At 35.9% G+C, this 17,447-nt stretch overlaps 2 protein-coding genes, 2 non-coding genes and 1 pseudogene across 4 annotated transcripts in view; 2 read left to right on the top strand and 3 right to left on the bottom strand.

The window, feature by feature from the left end:
• Positions 1-2,050: 2,050 nt before the first annotated feature.
• LOC131310282 (uncharacterized protein At4g28440-like) lies at positions 2,051-5,253 on the top strand. Its single transcript, XM_058337208.1, has 3 exons — positions 2,051-2,110; positions 3,365-3,592; positions 4,869-5,253. The coding sequence occupies exons 2-3, from the start codon at positions 3,376-3,378 to the stop codon at positions 5,054-5,056; spliced, it is 405 nt and encodes a 134-aa protein (XP_058193191.1). The 5' UTR covers positions 2,051-2,110; positions 3,365-3,375; the 3' UTR covers positions 5,057-5,253.
• A 3,911-nt stretch (positions 5,254-9,164) lies between these two features.
• On the bottom strand, positions 9,165-9,236 carry TRNAG-UCC (transfer RNA glycine (anticodon UCC)). The gene has a single exon. It is a non-coding gene; the product is annotated as a tRNA-Gly (tRNA).
• Positions 9,237-9,871: 635 nt separating this feature from the next.
• Positions 9,872-9,968, bottom strand: LOC131312194 (small nucleolar RNA snoR100; annotated as a pseudogene).
• A 3,123-nt stretch (positions 9,969-13,091) lies between these two features.
• TRNAG-UCC (transfer RNA glycine (anticodon UCC)) lies at positions 13,092-13,163 on the bottom strand. The gene has a single exon. It is a non-coding gene; the product is annotated as a tRNA-Gly (tRNA).
• Positions 13,164-16,448: 3,285 nt separating this feature from the next.
• The window catches only part of LOC131310283 (uncharacterized), a 37,848-nt gene continuing 36,849 nt past the window's right edge, over positions 16,449-17,447 (top strand). Inside the window, exon 1 of the mRNA XM_058337212.1 lies at positions 16,449-16,828. Coding sequence (XP_058193195.1) covers positions 16,547-16,828 — 282 coding nt within the window. The 5' untranslated portion in view covers positions 16,449-16,546. The remainder of the gene's footprint in view (positions 16,829-17,447) is intronic.

Here is a 17,447-nt window from a genome sequence, read left to right on the forward strand (position 1 = left end):
GTTTGGGAAGAGCATGACATGTGAAATTCTTAAGTAGAATAGTCGTATGAAGGTAGAGACAACTTTAGTCTTATCCAACGGTCCCACATGTATAGAACAGTTCCGAAAATAGTTGTGTCTAGAGTTTTATTTTAAAAGTGTATGCATAGATTTTATGTTAACATTAAAATTGTTGCATGGGCAAATGCTATAATCAAGGGTTGGGCAACTGTCCCTGCAGACAATCTACACATTTTTACAATTTAAGAGTCTCTTATCGGTGAGATATTTTCTCGGACTCACACTTGTGAGACAACTCGACCAACACTCGCGACCAATTATCGGAGAGGACCCATTTTCTTTAGCAAAAGAAAGATAATTTCCTTCCAAACAAAACCTTTTACTAAAAGTTCTACAAAAAAAAAAAAAAAAAGGATAGAAGTAATTAATTCTTTTTTCCCCGTTTTGTAAAGTGTTCTAATAATACTATCATCTAAAGTTATCTTAAAAAGCTTGCAGATGAAAACACAATGTTATTTCCAGAGAGAGAGAGAGAGAGAGAAGAAGAAGAAGAAGAAGAAGCAGCCACAATGTTGTAACTTCACATATAATCACAGAATTTGCAACGCGACTCAGGAAATGAATAATCGCAGAATTTTGATACTTGAATTAATAAATGTTTTTTTCGAAAGTTGAAGAAAGATATAGAAAAGAAACTAGGACGTGCAGAGTAAATCAGAACATTTCCTTTGTCACAAGTGCCAAAATACTCTCCGAAAAAATTATAATACAACTGTTATTAGTAGAGATGTAAGCAGTTTGGTTTGGTCGGTTCTTGTAGGAAAAACCGATTTAATTGGTTTTTAATTATTGAATACCGAAACCAACCGATACGATTAATCAACCACAGAGATCGTACCACATTATGTTTAGACGGTTTTGTTTGGTGCGGTTTATCGGTTTGGACTTTACATATTTAGTCCAATTTCTCAGGTTTAACACTCAAGTATAGTATTAAATTTAAAACTCTACCCCAAGAAAAAAGCAACTATACTACTCATGGCAAACAAAACCATGTTCAACCCTTAACCGATAATACAATTTGAATTTGTCCAGTATGATTAAGTGATTAATCCAAAAAAAAAAACTAGTGTTCAAAAAAAAGAAAAACAAATGTTGTCTTCACCAATTAGGCATCCATAACAGGAGACCTGAAAAGAAAACCGTTGGACCGTAGGGTATTTCATATTATGTGTAGAGATATAAGTGGTTCTATTCGGGGCAATTTTTACGATAAAAATAAACCAAACTGATTTAATCGATTATTAATTATTGGGTACCAAAGCCGATCGATACTACCAACAAATCAGTCATAACCCACCGGTTTGGTTCGGTAATGGTGGTTTGAACGGTTTAGTCGGTATTTCTTACCTTCATAGTTATTTGCAATGCTCTCTTACATGAGTAGGTTCCATATACGAGTAGGTCTCATCTCATGCGAGATGATCATTACAAATATCCTTTCCAACAACAAAATTTTGTTTTTTTTGATGTTTTTCCTTCCTTTTTAGATTCAGGTTATGTGTGTTGCATTAATAATTCATGTCAATGAGTGAGAAGGAGTCTAAAAAAAAATCATAGCAAAAAGAAAAAATTCACTAAAGACGGAAAATTTGAAGCAGTTGGTTTTTTTTTTCTTTTAGTTTCATCTGAATTTTTTTAACTCCGGTCCATATTTTTGTATTTTTATGATTTCTTTCGTCGAGACGAATCATTAATTTATAAAATTACGAGAAAAACTTAATAATGATTACGAAAATTTGTTGTTTTTAATCTAAGAAGAAAATGAGACCAAAAGTACCATTTATTTTACACGGTATGATACATGAAAACATTATTGGACACTATCTTGTAAAGTTTTTCTGTATCCTAACATTTTTTGAATACCAAAATAAATAAATAAAAACATTAAAAAAAATACCCTAACACGTGCGCAAAGATTTGTCCAAATAAAACACCGTATAAACGCAAAAAAAAAAAAGGGATCATACATAAACCGCACCTCTCTCCCTCTCTCTCTCTCTCTCTATAAGACAGATCTTCAGCCTTCAGATCGTCTGCTTTTGACTCAGGTAACACACAAGCCTTTAGCCTGATCTCCCTATTTTATCATCGAAAATGGGATTCAGATTTAGTTACTTGATCTTCCTGTCATACATGGATTGCTTGCATAATGATTTTCTCAAAAAATCGTTTGATTTTTGGGGATTTTTTTAATTGCTTCGGGATCTCTACCCTCCTTTTGAATTTTAGTACTAGAATCTGTGTATTGTGATTGTATACGTGCGCGTTCGATAGGACGCTGGTTTAAGTAAAAATTTGAGTAAAAGCTTGATTTGGAATGTAGCATTCCGATTGGCACCCCCAAATCTAAGCACAAATTCGAGTAAAAGCTTCCTTAATAACCCCACGGGTTTGTCGCAGGGGTTAATCGATTGGGCTTACCACCCCAATGATGCAAAGTCAGTTCCCTTTGACAGCGATTTGTCCTTGGGGCCACCTCACGGTTCTCACCTCATGCAAACACGTCGAAAAGGCTTTGGGAGGGGCTGGATAGATTAGTCCGGATCATTGGGATACTACCATAAAAAGGGTTCATTAATGACTGTATATATGGGAGGAGAAAATTAGTGTTGCAAAATTTGAGTAAAAATTTGAGTCTTCCTTGATTTGAGTAAAACTCAATTTGGTAAAGGTTTGAGTCATGGAGTGGAGTGGACTTTAGGGGTTTTTCCTCAAATTTCGAGTGAGTAAAAAAAGGGTAAGGGCCGGAGATGCGGTAAGTATCCACATCGGATCCAAATTATATTAACCTAGCTTGCTTGCTGAGAACAACAGAGGAGAAGTAAAGATTTGTACATAAAAGAGAATTCATAATAATTGTTTAGGTTTTCGAAAGCTAGATAGTGTCATTATATTCCCAATCTGAACTGGAGATTTTGTCTTTTCTGGATCCCAAGTAAATTGTTGGAAGATAGTGCTATAGATTGCCTAGTGTTATTATGATTAAAACCCATATCTTAATCTTACGTTTTTTGATCCGATTCGTTATCTAAGGGTTTTTGGTTCATTGTATTTTCCTCTTTTATAATTGAATTCCCATGCTGATCTTTGCTCGTGAATGTAGGGTTTAGGCAGAACCACATAGTCCCCGTAGTCTTGTCTAGTGTGATTGCTCGGCTTATTGTTCACATTGGTGGATTCCATTAAAAAACTAACCTTTTTTGGTTGCCCATGTTGCCCACCCATCAAATTGTGATTCCCTCGCTACCTTACACTTTTGGTTGTTTTACTAACTAGCTTTCCATGTATTGATATTCAAAAGGTTTTGTGGTAATGGCTGAACAAAAGATTCAACAAAGTGCCTTCACAAAAGTTCACCAGCTTCGTCCTCTAGCTGGAGGACTTATGCTCACAGTAAAAGTGATCAGTTCAAAGACAATAATGCCTAGGGGCCGTGCGGATGGAAATCAAGGACGCCAAATGCGACTTGCTGAATGTTTGGTAGGTGATGAGACGGGAATGATTATCTTCACCGCTAGAAATGATCAAGGTTTGTTGCTTTGACTTGTTCTACTTGTGCTCGAGTTTATATATGTCCTCCATATTTTAATAGTTGATGCTGCTTATCAAAATAGTTTATGAAACCATATTGTTCTAGTCTTCAGAGATTGCGAAACCACGCAAGTTGTGAACAGCTGTCACGTAGTGTTGAAATGAATATGAGAAATAACATTTCTTTAGGTCTATCCCTGGATAATTGGTAGAACTATCTAGTTACAACAATTAAATTCCAGAAAATCATAAATTACGTGAAAGGTTGAAGTTAAATAAAACGGAGACCCTATAACAAAATTGTCAATTTCGTACCGGTCAGCGTACCGTTTTCACTACTGGAATGGTACGTACCGGTACTTGGTCTGTATATCGGTGCCGTTCCGGGTTCACCACAATAAAGATTTTAAATATATTCAATATGGTTTAAAAAAACCCTAATAGCAAAAAAACGAAAGCTTTGCAACTCAGAGAGAGTGAGAGAGAGAGACCTTGAAGTAGACTTTCGGCAGTAGAACCTTCAAAGGATTCAATCTTCGCACACTGATGGAAGCTCAAGAAACCAGACCATTTTTCCCCAAGTTGGAATCCAATTGTTATGATTTTTAGGGTAGTGCAAAACAAGAGAAAATCCCATATAAGCCCATAAGTTGCATATAATCATGTGCCTTCGATTTGCATATAATCATTTGACTGGTGTGGAAACAAATTAGCCAACGATCATAGGTACCGTAATTTGATGACTGATAATGACTCTACCCACTTAAACATTGACAATTCAAGAAAGAGTTGGTTGACAAAACGATCATCTTAAATAAAAGGTCGATATTTACTCGTAAATCGGATTCTTTCCACTTTATGAAACTAAAAGGTTGTTGAGCTTCTAGTATGGATTGTTTTGAGCAAACTTTGTGAATGCCTATTAGTGAGGTGGAAGGAGGGTTGGGAAGTAAATCAGATATTTTTAGCATGGCGCGCATAACCGATGTTCTGGTACCTTGTTTTACTGTCTAAACAAACTTGCCTTTGTGTACATATGGAATGGAATATGGTTTTTGAAGAAACGAAAAACGCGCCTTTCATCAATTATATTCTATTTAGAGGATTCATCAACTATGTTGTGTACTGTCTTGTTCAATTGATTGCTTCTAAATTTCATAAGCATGTACTTTGTTAATTTGTTTCACTTGTGCAAATAGACATACGATTTTGTTTTTTTTATCTTTAACTGATTGCATATGGTGTGATTTGTAAACACGTGTCCTTTGGCATAGTGGACTTGATGAAAGAGGGTACTACTTGCATCCTACGCAACGCGAAGATTGACATGTTCAAGGGATCAATGAGGCTCTCAGTGGACAGATCAGGTCGTGTTGAAATCACTGAGCAAGCTGATTTCTCCGTGAAAGAGGACAATAATTTGTCCCTCATCGAGTTTGAACGCGTGGACGTCGTCGTATAGTGACTTGTAACTGGTCTTTCCTTTGCCTCTGCTGTTTTTCCACCTAAGTTGTTTTTACCATCGCAACTTAGGAGGCCATTGGTAGAAGTTTTTGGCTTGGGTTTGACCTTGAGTACTATGGGAACCTTGTGTTAAGAAATCAGCTTCTTGTTGGGATATACTTTTGTTTCTCTATATTTATATGTTTGTTTTTGGACTGCCTTACTGTTCTTTGATCATGTCTGACAACTTTCAAACGTGGGCATAATTATTTCCCTTAAGCTTGTTTCCTTTTTACCATGTGGACATCTGAACATTGTTTTGGGGAGGGAAGAGGAGCAACTTGCAGATCCTGTCCGGACAGGATTCAGGGCCGTTCAAACGGTCCTCGGCAGACCGAAATTCTGCACTTATAGTTGATTCCGTCAGGACGATGGTCAAGTCGGAATTACGTTTGTTGCGCGTTTTATTTAGGGATTACATTTGATGGGCATTTTATTTAGGATTTTGTGTGAGAAACTTGATTGAACTGGGGGGCGCAACTACTGAGGGTGATTTTCGGAGCGTTGTAATCCTCATTGTTCAACAGTGTATTTGTCTTCCCCTACCCCGTGGAGTAATATATGGTTTCAATGTGTCGTATCACGTGTATCTTGTGTTCTTGTGTCCTTTTTTTCTTGTTTCGTTTCATGCCGTTTGTTGGCTATCTAGTATCAACCACCACAATCTGATGATGAAAAAAAACCACCACATTCTGATGATGAAAAAAACCACCACATTCTGAAATTGAAGGAGATCCAGTGCAGCCCAGAATCTTGCGAGACAATCTTGCAACAAGTGGAAATCTGTGGTCAATCAACCATCTTCTTCCTTCGTACCCAACAAAAAATATGTGATCAATTATTTGGAAATCGGAACCCACCCGTGAGGTTCGTCACTTCCGGTGGAGGGCCTGTAGAAACAGTCTTGCAACCAAGGAAAATCTGGGTCGGAGAAAGTGTGGCTCATCCAAAGTCTGCCCTGTCTGCTATAAGTTCGATGAGTCTTGAACATCTGCTCTTTGACTGCCGTTGGGTACGTGCAGTTTGGTTTTGGTTTGGATTAGGGCTGCAAATGAATCGAGTAACTCGCGAGCTTGAGCTGAGTGGAGCTCAACTTGTTCGAAAAAAACTAGTCTTGTTAAGGGAGACTTGGCTCGATCAAAGAGGCTCGAGCTCGAGTTTTTGGGTTGTTTAGTAAACGAGCTAAACTTGAGCTCGACAAAACTCGGCTCGTTTGCAGCCCTAGTTTGGATGTCATGTACAACTTAAATGTGGGTCGTGGTCCTCCTACATCTGTTCAAAGGTGGACGTTGCAGGTGGTGGATCTGATCCATTTCTTGAGCAGAGTGGTCACCATAGCTTGACATGTTTGGAAATCAAGGAATGAGTTTGTTTTCAAATCTGAGTCGGGTGACGGACTGGGTGAGGGGCACATGGCGTGCCCCCACTCATTTTCATGGACTCGGTACATAAACATTTTTTTTGAATTCACCATAGGTTCCATGTAAATAATCGTAATCGTTCATATTCTTACAGAATAATATTTAAGCCTCTTCTGAAAAATATCACCTCGATTGGATACCACCAAGCGCTTGGTCCATTGTTTCGACTTTCGATTCAGAATTTAGGATTGCGAATTTTGAATCAAAACATGAATGAATAAACAAGCAAAACTAAGAATTTGTTCTTTACAAAATTAATGTGTCCGATTATTTGTTTGGGACTCGATGTAAACCCGTACATTGTATCTATAGACTTTTGGTTACCGAAATTTGGACACATAGAGTTATCAATAAAAACATAGATGATGAACACATGATAATTTTTTGAAATATTTAAATATTCATCATCTTTATCCATGTCATGTAAGAATTTATCCCGCTTTTTTTTCACACTTATGATTTCATCTTTTTAGTGTGTGAATTACCTTTTTTACCCTTTTCACTATGATATATATATATATATATATATATATATATATATTATGTTATATTGTTTTCCCAATTTAGTTGGATTGGATTGGATTGTTTTTCCAATTTAGTTGGATTGGATTGGATTGTTTTTCCAATTCAATGGGATTTGGTAAATTTCAATAAGATTGATTACTTCCTCTTTTTTATCATAGAACGCATTTGAGGAATCGATATTTTAGAAATTTAACATGATAAGTTGACCACATCTTTGCATTTTTTCTGCATTCTTCGAGTTGGCCAACGGAACATGGCTAAATTACCATAAAAAAATACTCCATATAACATGACATCCTCAAACCGTTACATAGTTAAATTACCATGACATTACATGCTTAATTACTTATGATTAAATCCTAAAATTCTCGGCCTATATAGACAAGAATTTTGGGATGTAAATTACTTATGATTTCATCCTAAAATTCTTGGCCTATTTGAACAAAAAATTTGGGATGTAAACTACTTATGATTTCATCCTAAAATTCTTGGCCTATATAGACAAGAATTTTGGGATTTAAATTACTTATGATTTCATCCTAAAATACTTATGATTTCATCTTAAATATCTTAGCCTATATAGACAAGATTTTTGGGATGTAAAATACTTATGATTTCATCCTAAATATCTCGGCCTATATAGACAAGAATTTTGGAATGTAAATTACTTATGATTTCATCCTAAAATTCTTAGCCTATATAGACAAGAATTTTGGGATGTAAATTACTTATGATTACATCCTAAAATTCTTGGCCTATATAGATAAGAATTTTGGGATTTAAATTACTTATGATTTCATCCTAAATATCTTATGATTTCATCCTAAATATCTCGGCCTATATAGACAAGATTTTTGGGATGTAAAATACTTATGATTTCATCCTAAATATCTCGGCATATATAGACAAGAATTTTGGAATGTAAATTACTTATGATTTCATCCTAAAATATGCTGATGATTTCATCCTAAAATTCTTAGCCTATATAGACAAGAATTATGGGATGTAAATTACTTATGATTACATCCTAAAATTCTTGACCGACATAGACAAGAATTTTGGGATGTAAATTACTTATGATTTCATCCTAAAATTTTTAGCCTATATAGACAAGATTTTTGGGATGTAAACATAATTATTTGTACATCTCAAACTATCTTTATATGAATTGGCGCGGCCTAACAGATTTCACCGAACTAGTTTCATGGTAAACGGTCCAAATAATTAACCATGAAATAGTTTCAAGGAAAATGGTCCAAATAATTAACCATGAAATGATAGAAACATACAGACATATTTCATGGTAAATGTTACAAATAATTTACCATGAAATCAAAAAGCTTGTATTACATATATGATTTAAAATATATAAAAATATACAATTAACAATACTCAAAGGGCAATATCGGTATTAAAAGTATGAGAATGATGAAATCATAAGTTGTTGAAAAGGACAGGATGAATTCATAAGTGAAGAGGGCAATAAGGACGAATTTTTAAGTCTCCCAAATTTTTTTTAATGCATATAGTCAAGATGCACAAGTTTGCTCAAGTAACTGGTCAGTAATAAATATATACTCCTATACTCAGAGCCGGCCCAATGGGGAGGCCCAAGAGGCCGCCGCCTTGGGCCTTCACATTTTGGGCAAAAAATGGGGCACCCCTTCATAAATAAGTATATATATTTTTCTGTGTGCAATTATAATATAAACTCCTTTAGTGGTTCAGTGGTAGAGTGTTTGGTCATCCACATAAGATGTTTGGGTTCAAATCCTGGTAAGGTATTTTTTGAAGTATCTTTTTGCAGAAAAAAATTTCTTCTATGTAGGGCACTATTCCACCACTTGGCCCAAATACCTTTGGTCGGCCCTGCCTATACTTTAAACATTGTTAGTTTTTTTGGTGTGATTGTGCTTGATATTTTTTTGAAGTATCTTTTTGCAGAAAAAATTTTCTTCTATGTAGGGTACTATTCCATCACTTGACCCAAATACCTTGGGCTGGCCCTGCCTATACTTTAAACATTGTTATTTTTTTTGGTGTGATTGTGCTTGATTTTACACAATAAATAAAAAGGTAACCGCGGATCAAAATAAAATAAAAAGGTAACCAAGCAAGCATTGCGTTTGCCGGGAGTCGAACCCGGGTCTATTGCTTGGAAGGCAATTATCCTAACCGTTGGACTACAAACGCTTCGTGTTTGGTGGAACTTTTGCCTATACGAATTTAACCTTTTCTCTTTTGAGTTTTCAAATTAACAACCATAGCTTTCCTGTTTTGGATATTGTCTTTTCTTCGCCTGAAAACTCCACGTGCCAAAAAAAAGTAAATAGTTATATCGAACAATATCTCAATAATCATATGGAAACATTAGCCTATCTAGACAAAGAAAAGCTTGAAAGTTGTCTAAAACATAGGGTTGTCCACGGTTCGAATTGGATCAGATTCTTACATATAAATTCAATCTTTAATCTGCGAGTCACAATTTTTAAAAAATACAATCCATGTGCAAACGAAAAATCCTACGGTACAATCCAATCCAATCCATAAGTTAAGGTTTGATTTCAGTTTTATCTACGGATTATATTCTATAAACACTAATCGACAAATGCAACCAAAAAAGAAGCCGCGAACAGTGGTTTTTTTCCCAGGAATGGAGTAACAACAACGTAACATAACCCATCTAGTCCTCAATCATTGGGGGTATGGGTGGAGGATGATTGGAGACAGACCTAATATTTGGCAATATATGCACAAAGTGGCTGCTCTTATAATACCACTAAAACAGTGGCCCCCCTAAACCTTCAAGAATCGAGGAGCTACAAGGACGTTTTGTTGTAAAACCATGCCCCTAAATCAAAGCCAAATGGCATCAGAGAGGGCAGGCCTGGAGACCCAAATTAATTTATGTACACATTATCCTAGGAATGGAGTTAACAGTGGCAAATGCCACAATAGGAGTATCACATTTTAGGGGTTGTTTGATCGGATAAATAAGTCACTTGACTTATTTTTTTTGTCTTTATTCAAAAAAAATTCGCATTTGTTAGTTTTTCGTCTATTTTTTGGGGATTATTGCTTCATCATGACAAGAGAAATCTAAAAAAAGTAAAAACTTATGATACCTAGTTTTTTTTAATAAAGACAAAAATAAGCTAATAAGCCAATTTTTCGTCTTTATTAAAAAAAATTGAATTTCGATCGTAATTTTTTACTTTTTAGACTAACAAATGCGAAAAAAATTGAACAAGGACAAAAAAATAAGTCAAATGACTTATTTAGCAGAACAATAACAATGGCAAATTAATTATACTATTTGTTCAAAATCATTTCCAGAAGAATGCTTTGAATGGAGTTAACAAATAACAGTGTCTGACTTGGAATGGAGTTTAACAGTGGCAAGTTAAACTATTGTTACCATCTTATCAAAAAAAAAACTATTGTTACCATATCTATCTCATTAAGTTAAAAATTGTAAAACAAAAATTATTTAATAAAAATTACATATATTTTAATTGTATGTTATTATTATTAAATATCTCTTATGGTGAGGTTGGTTAATCCACGGTTTCTTAGTGAAAATTCATGGACCGAATCATATATCACAATTTTCTAATTTTTGAATCTGTGTCTAGACCATTAATCCACAGTTCAATTCAAAATGTACCGGTTTATTCGGACCAGTTTCACAATTCACCGTACTTTTTGGATAGCCTTACTAAAACAATAACAAAATATATGCGCTGTGCAAGTTTTGTATCCAAAAAGTTTTGCCCCCCATGGTGGGCGGCTTAGGCCATGTTTGCCTAATTTAGTAAGACGATTCAACATTGATATTCGATCAATTCTCCCAGATCGGTCAAGGCAGTAAATCCAGTCCAAAGTATCATCAATCAATTCATTGTCATTCTCCAAAGCTTAGGTAATCAACGGTTCTTCATCATCATCAGTCAATGCCAGCCCTTGGGCGGCAAACGAATAGAGAAACCCAAAACATTATAAACAAGTATAGGTGTGTGGTTCGCAACCGATGTGGGATAGAGTTTATTACTTTCGTTCCATTTTGTTTGTTACTTTTTGTTGTTTGTGTCATTCTTTAAATTCTTATATCTTTCAATTTATAATATTTTTTCATATTTTAAAAACTTTCTACGATAGTATTAATCGAAAACTATCAAACAAGATCCATATTACATATTTTTTGAGATTCGTATTAAAATATATAAGCAATTGAAAACCGGGAATATCAAGAAAGGACAAAGAAAATACTCCACGGAAAAGCAAGTGACTTTCGTTCTCTCAGTTCACAGCGCTTCGCATAATCAACGGAGGGGCTCGGCCGCAGCGTGTGGATGAGGCGGCTGTGGTCTCACCAACTCCTTCTCTTCTCCAACAAAGTCTCTCCGTCGACCACTCTCAATTCCTCGCTCACGATCCCACCTCTACCGCCGCCGCGGGGCCTCGGTTTTCCTCCGCCGCTCGGTTGTGCATTTTATTTAGGATTTTGTGTGAGAAACTTGATAGAACTGGGGGGCGCAAAAACTGAGGGTGATTTTCGGAGCGTTGTAATCCTCATTGTTCAACAGTGTATTTTTCTTCCCCTGCCCCGTGGAGTAATATATGGTTTTAATGTGTCGTACCACGTATATCTTGTGTTCTTGTGTCTTTTTTTCTTGTTTCGTTTCATGCTTTGGGGATTGTTGGCTATCAACCACCTCATTCCGAGATTGAAGGAGATCCATTGTAGCCCAGAATCATGCGAGACAATCTTGCTACAAAAGGAAAATCTGTGGTCGATCAATCAACCATCTTCTTCCTTTGTCCCCAGTACAAAATATGTGGTCAATCATTTGGAAAAAGCCCCCCCATGAGGTCCGTCACTTCCGGTGGAGGGCCTGCAGAGAGAGTCTTGCAATCAAGGAAAATCTGGTTCGGAGAGAGTGTGGCTCGTCCAAAGTGTGCCCCATCTGCTATAAGTTTGATGAGTCTAGAACATCTGGGTATGTACTGTTTGGTTTAGATTAGGGCTGCAAATGAACCGAGTAACTCGCGAGCTCGAGCTCGAGTTTTCGGGAGTGGAGCTCAGCTCGTTCGAAAAAAAACTTAGCTCATTAAGAAAGGCTCGGCTCGACCATAGTGACTCGTTTAGTAAATGATTAAACTTGGCTCGTTAAAACTCGAACTCAAGTTTTTGAGTGGTTTAATAAATGAGCCGAACTCGAACTCGACAAAGCTCAGCTCGTTTTGTAGCCCTAGCTTGGATGTCATGTACAACTTAAATGTGGGTCATGGACCTCCTACGTCTGTTCAAAGGTGGACGTTGCAGGTAGTGGACGATTTAAAGGGTGCGGATCTGACTCATTCTTGAGCAGAGTGGTCACCATAGCTTGGCATGTTTGGAAATCAAGAAATGGGGTTTGTTTTGAAATCTGAGTCGGTTGGCGGACCGGGTGAGGGGCATGTGGGGTTATGTGCTCTCACTCATTTTTACCGACTTTGTATATATAGATTTTTTTTGGATTCACCATAGGTTCCATGTAAATGATGGTAATCGTTCATTTTTTTACAAAATAATGTATAGGCCTTATTTGAAAAATATCACCTCAATCAGATACCACCAAGCGCTTAATCCGTTCTTTCAAATTTCGATTCAGAATTTAGGACTGCGAATTTTGAATCAAAACATGAATGAATAATCAAAGCACTTAGTAGGTTTAATTAATAGAACTAGTTTTTTACAAGGAAAGCTAAGAATTTGTTCTTTATAGAATTAACATGTTTGATCATTTGTTTGAGACTCGATGTGGACACATTGCATTTGTAGACTTTTGGTTATCGAAATTTGTACTCATAGAGTTATTAATTGAAAAATAGATAATGAACACATGATAATTTTTTTAACACGTATAGTCGAGGTGTACGAATTTACTCAATTAACCGGTCACTAAAAAATATTAACATTGTTATTTTATCACAGATGCAAAGATTATTCTAGTGTGATTATGCTTGACTTTACAAGCAATAAATAAAAACAAAGGAACAGGTGCTTGCGTCTGCCGGGAGTCGAACCCGGGTCTATTGCTTGGAAGGCAATTATCCTAACCGTTGGACTACAAACGCGTCTTGTTCGATTAAGCTTTTGCCTTAACAACTTTAATCTGTTTTCTTTTTTGTTTCAAATTAACAACCATTACTTTCCTGTTTTGGATATTGTCTTTTTCTTTGGCTGAAAATTCCACATGCCATCTCAATAGTCGTATGGAAACATTAGTCTAGATAAAAGAAAATAGTAGTGTTAATGTCAAAATTATTGTGCATAAAAAGCTTGTACCATGTGCAAAATACAAGATTCTTAGGCACAAAAGTTTTGAGATTAACAAAAATAATTTTGGCATTATCATTCCCTTAAAGAAAAGCTTGAAAGTTGTCTAAAACAAACGGACGGTCCGGATTGGATCGGATTCTTATAAATCCAATTCTAATCCGCGAGTTACAATTTTTAGAAAATGCAATTTGTGTCCAGACCAAAAGTTCTACGGTATAATCCAATCCATAAGTTAAGGTTCGATCTCGATTTTATCTACGGATTACCTTCTATAAACACTAAAAATTTACGTTTTCCCCCCTTAAGAATGGAGTTAACAGTGGGAAATTAATTATACTATTGTTCAAAACCATTCCCAGAAGAATGTTTTGAATGGAGTTAACAGTGTCTGAGTTGGAATGAAGATACCAATGGCAAATTAAACTATGGTTACCATATACTGTATATCACATTAAGGTAAAAATTGTTGGAAAATGATCTTGTCACTCTCTTTTTTGTTAACGTCACTTCCCTGCAAGTGTATTTTAAATAATACACTTGCAGGGGAGTGACGTTAACAAAAAAGAGAGTGAAGTTTAAATACATTTGCAGGGGAGTGACATTAACAAAAAATGAAGTGGCAAAATCAGCAGCCAAATTGTAAAATAAAAAATTATTTACTAAATATTACATATATTTTAATTTTAAGTTATTATTGTTAAATATCTCACTTGAGGTTCGGTTAATCCACGGTTTCATAGTAAAAATCAGTGGACCAAACCGTATCTCACGATTTTTTTAAATTTTGAATCCGTGTCCAAACCATTAATTCATGAATCCAATCCAAAACGTACGAATCAATTTCACAATTCACATAAGTTTTTGGACAGCCTTACTAAAACAGTAAAACATAACAAAAATATATGTGCTTGCAAGTTCTGTATCCAAAAAGTTTTGCCGCCCATGGTGGGCGGCTTAGGCCATGTAGCCTAATTTAGTAGGACGATTCAACATTGATTTTCAATTCTCCCAGATCGGGTAGGCAGCAGATTCAGTTCAAAGTATAATCATCAATTCATAGTAGTGTCATTCTCCAAAGCTTAGGTAATCAACGGTTCATCATCATCAGTCAACGCCAGCCCTTGGGAGGCAAAACTATATAGGAACCCAAAACAATATAAACAAGTATAGGTGCATATTTGCAGTCGATGTGGGACAAAGTTTACTCCTTTTATTTATTTTTTGTTTGTCCCTTTTAGTTGTTTATGTCATTCTTTAAACGTTTATATCTTTTAATTTATAATATTTTTTCGTATTTTAAGAACGTTGCATTATACCACTAATCGAGAACAAATAAACAAGATACATATTACATATTTTTTTAGATTCGTATTAACACATATAAACGATTGAAAATTGACACAAAAAATAAGATAGGGGAAGTAATTAGTGCTACGGTAACGGCGTAACGCAATTGATTTCGTTCTCTCAGTTCTCGGCACTTCGCAAAATCTATGGAGGGGCTCGGCCGCAGCGTGTGATAGAGGTCGTTCTAGTTGGGTTTTTTCCCGTCTTGTGACCACTTCAAAAAGAAAGAAGACTAAAACCCTTTTTTTTATTTCCGTAAAAAGAAGACTGAACTTAGGTGTTTGGTAAAATTGAAAACTCAAAGTAAAAAATGAATGAGAACAAAAGAGCAAATTTTTGTAGTTGTCTTTCTAGTTTTACAGTTGTCTCAATTTTATCTCTCTAGTTTCAATTGCTACCAAATAAATCTTGTAGTTTGTTTTACGTTTTAAATTGGTAAAATCGTTAACACCGTTAATGAAACTAACGGAAAAATATGATTAAAAAATTAAGTGCTCTAATTTTCAATCCAATTGAATCAGTGCGGAGATCTTATTTTTTTGATCATTTTATCTTATATGGTCGTAATGAATTTTTGGCTCTAAGGCCTTTCAATGAGTACCCAAGAAAATGCTCCGATTGGATTGGATTCCTATAAATCCAATTATAATCCGCGAGTTACGATTTTTCGAAAATGCAATCTGTGTTTGGACCTAAAGTCCCACAGTATAGTCCAATCCGTAAGTTAAGGTTCGATCCCGATTTTATCTACTGATTACATTCTATGAACACTAAATGACAAATTGACCGCCCCCTCCGCTCCCCTCCCCTCCCCCGAGTCCCCCCTTTAAGAATGGAGTTAACACTGGCAAATTAATTATACTATTGTTCAAAATCATTCCCAGAAGAATGTTTTGAATGGAGCTAACAGTGTCTCACTTGGAATGAAGATACCAATGGCAAATTAAAATATGGTTACCATATATATCACATTCAGGTAAAAATTGTAAAATAAAAAACTATTTACTAAATATTACGTATATTTTAATTTTAAGTTATTATTGTTAAATATATCATGGTGAGGTTCAGTTAATTCACGGTTTCATAGTAAAAATCAATGGATCGAACCGTATTTCACGGTTTTTCTAAATATTAAATCTGTGTCCAGACCATTAATTCACGTATCCAATCCAAAACGTATGGATCAGTTCAGACCTGTTTCACGATTCACCAAATTTTTTGAACAACCTTACTAAAATAGTATATGCTTGCAAGTTTTGAATCCAAAAAATTTTGCCGCCCATGGTGGGCGGCTTAGGCCGTGTAGCCTAATTTAGTAGGACGATAGTTCAATTCTCTCAGATCGGGTAGGCAGCAGATTTAGTCCGAAGTACAAGTATAATCATCAATTCATAGTAGTGTCATTCTCCAAAGCTTAGGTAATCATCAATTCATCATCATCATCAGTCAATGCCAGCCCTTGGGCGGCAAACATATATAGGAAACCAAAACATTATAAACAAGTATAGGTGCATATTTGCAGTCGATGTGGGACAAAATTTACTCCTTTCGTTCTATTTTGCTTATTATTTTTGGTTGTTTAAGTCATTCTTGAAACGCTTATATCTTTTAATTTATAACATTTTTTCGTATTTTAAGAACTTTGTATTATATTACTAATCGAAACAATTAAACAAAATACGTATCATAAAATTTTTTAGATTGTTATTAACATGTAAGTGATTGAAAATTGGCATGAACAATATAAAAAAATGGGACAGAAGAAGTAATTAGTGCTACGGGAACGCAATTGATTTTTCGTTCTCTCAGTTCTCGGCACTTCGCAAAATCTATGGAGGGGCTCGGCCGCAGCGTGTGGATGAGGCGGCTGTGGTCCAACCATCTCTTTCTCCTCCCCAACAAACTCTCTCCGTCAACCGCTCTCAATTCCTCGCCCACGATCCCACCTCAACCGCCGCCGCGGGGCCTCGGTTTTCCCGCCTCCTCCAACCGCCGCTGCTGCCGCTCGATTTCCTCCGCCGCTCACTCTTCCGCCCCTGCCGTTAAGAATGGGATCGTGAATCGGGGAGCAAAGAAGGTGTTACTCAAAGGAATGAGATACGGTGAATTTGAAGTACGTGAGTATATATTTTCGTTTTTTTGTTTGTGTGTGTGTGTGTGTGTGTTTATGCATAGCGTAAATGGATTACGCAATGATGCCTTTCATTCTCCTTTGTTTCGTGGCTCTAATTTGCTTGAATGCTTTGTGATTGGGATTTTGATTGGCGAGGGTTAGATTTTGGAGTTGTGTTTGTGCTGTTTAGGACTTTAGCATACGAACGAACCAGGTTGTTTGCACTCAGCTCGGGTTGTTAGTAAATGAGTCGAGCTCGAGTTTTAAGCTTGTTTAGTAAAAACGAGCCAAGCTCGAGTTGGTTATAACTCGGTTCGTTTCTAAAAGCTCTTCTCTTTCGTAGAGACTCGTTTAGTAAATGAACCGAGCTCGAACACCTCAATATTAAACGAGCTCGAGATCGACTCGTTTGCAACCCTAGACTACTACTGTTGGTTGTGCGTGTATAGCATTTCAAAACATGCATATCCCAGTTGTGCATGTTCTGGAAATTAGATGTAACAGACTAACAGTTGTTCGCATTTTCACATAATCAGATATTTAGGATTGTTGAATTCTTTTAGGCAGTATTCCATTTAAATATTGGGTTGAATGGTGATACATTCATTTTCATATGGAT

This window comes from Rhododendron vialii, chromosome 12a (genome assembly GCF_030253575.1).
Source record: "Rhododendron vialii isolate Sample 1 chromosome 12a, ASM3025357v1".
NCBI classification, from domain to species: domain Eukaryota; kingdom Viridiplantae; phylum Streptophyta; class Magnoliopsida; order Ericales; family Ericaceae; genus Rhododendron; species Rhododendron vialii.

Excerpts from the sequence above, each read along its gene's own strand:
- LOC131310282 (XM_058337208.1), top strand. The coding sequence starts at position 3,376 with ATGGCTGAACAAAAGATTCAACAAAGTGCCTTCACAAAAGTTCACCAG. Across the intron at positions 3,593-4,868 it reads CACCGCTAGAAATGATCAAG|TGGACTTGATGAAAGAGGGT; the intron begins GTTTGTTGCTTT and ends CCTTTGGCATAG.